We start from the raw sequence: 7,050 nt of genomic DNA on the forward strand, positions 1-7,050 counted from the left end.
GTACTTTCCCACCAAAGCACACAAGGGCTCTAATTTCCCTCCTCTTCCTGATACTGGCTACCCACATACTGTTATTTTCACATCTAACTGTTTAACTCTGGACTAATTTATACACTTCTAGGACAGTGAATCAAAATATTGACTAAGCATTCAGGAAGTGCTAGCAATTACTTTTTAAAATAATGTTTCAGGCCAGGAGTGGTGGCCTGAATCCCAGCTACAGGAGACTGTACAGGAGAATCACAAGTTCAAAGCCAGCCTCTGCCATTAAGCGAGGCCCTAAACAACTTAGTGAGACCTCATCCCAAAATAAAAAATAAAATTGACTGGGGTCAAAGCTCATTGGTTAAGTACCCCTGGATTCAAATGCCAGCACCACAAAATAGGGGGAAAAATTTTAATGATGTATGTTAGGTAGCTTCAAATTTTGTAATTTTTTAAAATTATTTTTTATTCTAATTTGTTATATATGACAGCAGAATGCATCACAATTCATATTATACATATAGAGCACAGTTTTTCACATCTTTGGTTGTACACAAAGTAGAATCACACTATTCATGTCTTCATACATGTACTTAGGGTAATGATGACCATCTCATTCCACCTTCTTTCCTACCTCCATACCCCCTCTACTCTCCTCCCTCCCCTTTGCTCCACCTAGAGTTTGTCTAATCCTCCCATGCTCCCTCACAACCCCACTGTGAATCAGCCTCCTTATATCAGAGAAAACATTTGGCATTTGGGTTTTGGAGATTGGCTAACTTCATTTAGCATTATCTTCTCTAACTCCATCCATTTACCTGCAAATGCCATGATTTTGTTCTTCTTTAATGCTGAATAGTATTCCATTGAGTATACATATCACATTTTCTTTATTCATTCATCAACTGAAGGGTATCTAGGTTGGTTCTACAGTTTAGCTATTGTGAATTGTGCTGCTATAAACATTGATGTGGCTGTGTCCCTGTAGTATGCTGTTTTTAAGTCCTTTGGGTATAAACCAAGGAGTGTGATAGCTGGATCAAATGGTGGTTCCATTCCCAGCTTTCCAAGTATTCTCCATACTGCTTTTCATGTTGGCTGCACCAGTTTATAGCCCCACCTGCAGTGTATGAGTGTGCCTTTTTCCCCACATCCTCTCCAACACTTATTGTTGTTTGTCTTCATAATAGCTGCCATTCTGACTGGAGTGAGAAGAAATCTTAGAGTAGTTTTTATTTGCATTTCTTTAATTGCTAGAGATGTTGAACATTTTTTCATATATTTGTTGATTGATTGTATATCATCTTCTGAGAAATGTCTGTTCAGTTCCTTCACCCATTTGTTGACTGGGTAATTTTTTTTTCATGTTAAGATTTTTGAGTGCTTTATATATCCTAAGATTAGTGCTCTATCTGATGTGCCTGTGGTAAAGATTTGCTCCCATTCTGTAGGTTCTCTATTCACCTCACTGACTGTTTCTTTTGCTGAGAAGAAGCTTTTTAGTTTGAATCCATCCCATTTATTGATCCTTGGTTTTAATTCTTATGCTATAGACATCTTATTAAGGAAATTGGAGCCTAATCTGACATGATTGAGATTTAGGCCTACTTTTTCTTCAAATAAGCACCATGTCTCTGGTTTAATTCCTAGGTCCTTGATCCACTTTGAGTTGAGTTTTGTGCATGGTGAGAGATAGGGGTTTAATTTCATTTTGTTGCATGTGGATTTTCAGTTTTCCCAGCACCATTTGTTGAAGAGGCTATCTTTTCTCCAATGTATGTTTTGGCACCTTTGTCTAATATGAGATAACTGTATTTATGTGGGTTAGTCTCTGTGTCCTCTATTCTGTACCATTGGTCTACAGGTCTATTTTGGTGCCAATGTAATGATGTTTTTGTTACTATTGCTCTGTAGTGCAGTTTAAGATCTGATATAGTGATGCCTCCTGCTTCACTCTTCTTGCTAAGGATTGTTTTAGCTATTCTGGGTCTCTTATTTTTTCAGATAAATTTCATGACTTTTATTTCTATTTCTATGAGGAATGTCATTGGGATTTTGATTGGAATTGCATTAAATCTGTATAGTGCTTTTGGTGGTATGGTCATTTTAACAATATTAATTCTGCAAAGCAAGAGCAAAATAGATCTTTCCATCTTCTAAAGTCTTCTTCAATTTCTTTCTTTAGTGCTCTGTGGTTTTCACTATAGAGGTCTTTCATCTCTTCTGTTAAATTGACTCTCAAGTATTTTTTTAGGCTATTGTAAATGGGTTAGTTTTCCTCATTTCCCTTTTAGAGGACTTGACACTAATGTACAGAAATGCCTTTGATTTATGGGTATTGATTTTATATCCTGCTACTTTGCTGAATTTATTTATTCATATTTTGTAATTTTTAACATTTTAAAGTAGTTTTTCTTTTATTGCTTATGTAAAATAGTTATCATAACTCATGGTAATGGTGCCACCTATTTCATATGGTTATCATAAGTTTACTACTAACACCCTTACTATTTTGGGAGATTACTAGTGCATATTATTTACTATGGGTGCTAACAGCTAGTAGATAGTACTTACTAAAGGTTGGCTAAGGCGATAAGGTCTAAGAGGGTGAAAACCTACCTCCTGCCCTGATGGTGGAGGGACAGTATTCTGCAGTTAGTGGAGCCAGCATTGACCGACTGATGATTTCTCTTGAGGTCCCTGTGTTTCTCATGGAGGTTGTGTTTGCAAGTTCACCTGTTCAATTTGGAAAACTTTTACTTTTCTTTTAATTACAGAGTTTTTCTTTTTGGTTGCATAAATTGATCTCTGGAGACCACCGTTCCACTTGAAGCCCTGCCTCTAGGGAAGCCACCGTGCTGAACCTTGGCTTCCCTCCTGCTTTCCAGCTCCAATAACCTGAAGATGAACAAGATCACAGACTTCATGTCAGTTCTTCCTAGAGGCATATGGAGAAGGCACACCACCGCAGGCGAATGTACTTGCACACACACACACACACACAGTTGTAATCTCCATAAATTTGTTTTCTAGCATTTTGAGACTGTCTGAAAAAGGAAATAACTTTTAGAAGCATTCCCACTGTGGACCATACCCAAGTCATGCACTTAAAAGTAAAGAAAACTGGAAGCAATGCCCTCAAACACTCACAAACTTCTGATACACTGTAGCGGGTGAGTAGATGTTCTTTGTTCCCATTTCCTCTTTATATTCTCTCTATGGCTGTGACTCTCCATTTCTTTTCCATCTGCTTTCACTTATTGAGGAACTCATGCAGAGTTTTCTGCTTGACTAGATGGAGCCCCATTACCTCTCCACCTGTGTTCAGTCTCTGCCAGACTTTGCTGTACATCACGGCACACAGTGATTGCTCACAGTTAAGCCAGCTCTATGGGGACCACAGGAGGATCTCATTCTAGTGACATCCTGTAATCAAATGTTGCTTTGCACTTCTCCATCAGCCATTCACATGTCCTCTGTCATGATCACAGGAATGAAACTGATTGCAGTTTTTCTCACCACATCACCTTACTGACACGTTCAGTGCTTATTAATTAAAATATTGAACTCATGTTAATGTATTTGGAAAAGTCATTATAAAGGATTATAGTACAAACCTTCATTTTAAACCAAATCCTTTTTCTTCTCATATCCTGAAATGAGAAAGGATATGAGGAAGAGATATTCTTATAAGAAATTTATCTGCACATCTACTTGCTTTCCAGTGTGCTACAAATATGTAATAATAAAAGTGAATTAAAGAACAAACTAATAAATATTTATGTCATACAAGCATCCAAACCTAAAACCTAATTAGATACAAAAGCTTATCTTGTTTGCAGCACGGGCCTTTGTGATAAAATTTTCCACTAGCCTCTAACACACTCATCCATCACTCTATGGAAAAGTAGCAATAAAAATATCCACTCTCCTAAAGTCAGCTTTGTCAAAGCCTGTCAGTATCAATTTTTTGTTTGTATTGAAATTTGGGATTTGAAATGATGCCTCATTTCAAACTTCTACTCATAAGAGTGGATAACTTCAGTTGATTACCTTGATAACATAACATAAATATTTCTACGTGACAACTTAGTACATACAAAACTGTCTGCAACAGGTTCCTGTTTTCTCTGTACTTCTGGCCCTTGATTTCTGAACAACTGCATAATCTTAGGTTCTTGTTGTTACTCATAAGAAAAGCAAAATCCCAGAGGTTCAATTCCTCTACCCCTCTTCCTGAACACTTGCTTTATCTGTCTGAATTCCAAGATAAGAATAAGCAACAGTGCTATTTTTAAAAGTTGTATTTTGCAATCTTTTCCCTTACTTCTGAATGCTCTATCCACATTTAATGCACAGTGACATCAGATTCCATGGGGAGTTGGCACAAGGCTGACTTTAACTATTTTAGTGGCCAATTTGACAGTGTTGGTTGGTGCTCAGGGGTCATCAACCTATTATGTGATTGTGTATAGTTGTGTTTTTTCAATATTTTTCTTTCTCATTGGTAATAAAATAACTTTAAAAGACACTTTGTATCTATGCACTAATGTAGAGTTGTGTGATTGCAGCTGTGCCTGTCAGCACTGTAAATGAATACTTGGCCTCTGAGAGGGTGAGGGGCACTACAGTATGTCCATGCAGTTGTCCACAGGTCTTGAGAGCCGCTGGATTCCCCATCAAAAGAGGTTCACAGCTTTCCTAAGGAGAGGTGGAAGTTGTCACAAAGTCCATGAGACTCATTCCTATTAGGAGGGCATCCCAGTTATGAGTTCTCTTATCTTCCCTGGCTCATCTCAGGGCCTATTTGAACACTGGAAAATAATCATTTGCTTTCATTATGATTCCCTCCATAAAAACAAAAGGGGCTTAATTCATGTAGGTAGGATGAGTGCCTCCAGGGCGATATGCAAGGAACGGCAATGAACCCCTCTTTCCTTCACTACAGGTGGAAGTGGAAGCTGCATGGATGGGAGCAACCTGACCAGGGTCACTGAGTTCATCCTGCTTGGGTTTCAGAATGAGAAACCCGTGAACATTCTTCTTTTCTCTGTGTTCCTGCTCATGTACCTGACATCTCTGGTCGGCAACACCCTGATCATCCTTCTAGTGTGCTGTGACCGACGCCTGCACTCACCCATGTACTTCTTCGTAGCCAACCTCTCCTTCCTTGAGGTGGCCATCACCTCCACGGTGGTGCCTGAGATGCTGGCCAACACTTTCTCCCTCACCAAAGCCATCTCCTTTGTGGGCTGCCTCACGCAGTCTTTCTTCTACTTCCTCTTGGGGTCCACCGAGTTTTTCCTCCTGGCGGTCATGTCCTTTGATCGGTACGTCGCCATCTGCAACCCACTGCGGTACGCGCTCATCATGAACAGACAGACTTGCGCGGCGCTGCTCCTGGGGTCTTACGTGGGCGCCTTTCTGTCCATCCTGGCGCCATCAGTTTTAACGGCCCCCCTGCCCTTCTGTGGGCCCAACGTGGTGAACCACTTCTTCTGCGACAGCGCCCCGGTGCTGAAGCTGGTCTGCGCGGACACCTCTCTGGCGGAGCTGGCGGACTTCGCCTCCTCGGCGGTGCTGCTCCTGGGCTCCCTGCTCCTGACCGGCGTGTCCTACACCTGCATCATCATCACGGTGCTCCAGATGCCCTCGGCGCAGGGCGGGCGCAAGGCCTTCTCCACCTGCGCTTCGCACATCACGGTGGTAACGCTGTACTATGGCAGCTCCATCTTCATCTACGTGCGCCCGCGGAAGGGCGGCGTGATGGACGTGAACAAGTTCGCCACCGTGCTGAACACCATCGTGACGCCCATGCTGAACCCCTTCATATACAGTCTGCGCAACGAGAAAGTGAAAGGCTCCCTCAGAGACGCCCTGGTGAAATGCCCTAGCAGACTAGGGACATCCATGTGCCCAAGGTGACACTTCCACGAAGGTGCCCTCAGGACGGGCTGCAAAAGCATTTATTGGTACAGAGTTAATTTTCCGTGTGAGGGGTTAATGACCTCTTAATGCCTGTTAGACTCTCCAACAGAGGCTGACAGATGAGAAATAAGACACGTGCTGCATTTGTCAAGCATGATGTAGCTTGTGACAAAAGAAACCGCAAAGCTACAGAGTCTGCATTTGGTGGGTTCCGTTGCTCCTCGTTGCTTCTTGGGCATTTAACTGCTTCCTCACTGTGAACTGCGGATGCCCTGCGCCTCTCCGATTTTGAAAGTCTGACTCTCCTCTTCTAATAGGAAGAATGAGTCCTAATAATCTTCCTCGTGTTCCCGTCTTCCCAGCAGCATCTGCTTACTTGCCAGCAAGCTTCTAGGGCACATCTGGAGCACTCTCCTAGAGTTCAATCACGGCTGGCCAGCGGAAGGGAGTTACAGTTCCCCCATTATAACGTCTGGAAGTCACCGTTTTATTCCGCTATGTTGTCATGAGAAAACCTGGGAATATGATTAGTGATGAAGTTAGTGGGCGTGAACTCCCAAAGAAAAGCCTCTCTAGAGCAGCTGGCCAGCTTGCAGATGGGGATGATGGCAGCTCCTGGCAGCAGCTCCCTCCCCCTCACTGTCCCCAGATAAGGTGGCTCTCCACATTTCCCCTGGAATTGCATGTCCCGGACCTCCCATATCAAACACTACTTTCCTTTACTTGAAATTGTATTGCATCCCCTATTGCGATCGGTTGGTAAACTTCATTGTTACCAACAATTCTGATACAGAATTTACAGAATAGGTCATTCCTATGGCTGTTTTACTTATATTTCTCTTGCTGGTTGTCTTAGTTGAGGAAAATGGGAGAGATTAAATAATATAATTTAAATTGTTTCTGATTTGTTAATGCAACTGAAATAATTCTTTTTATTTATTTATTTATTTATTTATTTATTTATTTATTTATTTATTTATTTATATGAACTAGGGATTGAACTCAGGGGCACTTGACCACTGACCACATCCCCAGCCCTATTTTGTATTTTATTTAGAGACAGGGTCTCACTGGGTTGCTTAATGCATTGATGTTGCTGAGGCTGGCTTTGAATGTGCAATCCTCCTGTCTCAGCCT

General features: G+C 41.6%; 1 protein-coding gene across 1 annotated transcript; it reads left to right on the forward strand.

The window, feature by feature from the left end:
- Nucleotides 1–4,950: 4,950 nt before the first annotated feature.
- LOC125620260 (olfactory receptor 6S1-like) lies at nt 4,951–5,910 on the forward strand. The gene has a single exon (XM_048814769.1). It carries the CDS (start codon nt 4,951–4,953, stop codon nt 5,908–5,910), a length of 960 nt encoding a protein of 319 aa, XP_048670726.1.
- The last annotated feature ends 1,140 nt before the right edge of the window (nt 5,911–7,050 follow it).

This window comes from Marmota marmota, unplaced genomic scaffold (assembly GCF_001458135.2).
Source record: "Marmota marmota marmota unplaced genomic scaffold, marMar, whole genome shotgun sequence".
Classification (NCBI taxonomy): Eukaryota; Metazoa; Chordata; class Mammalia; order Rodentia; family Sciuridae; genus Marmota; species Marmota marmota.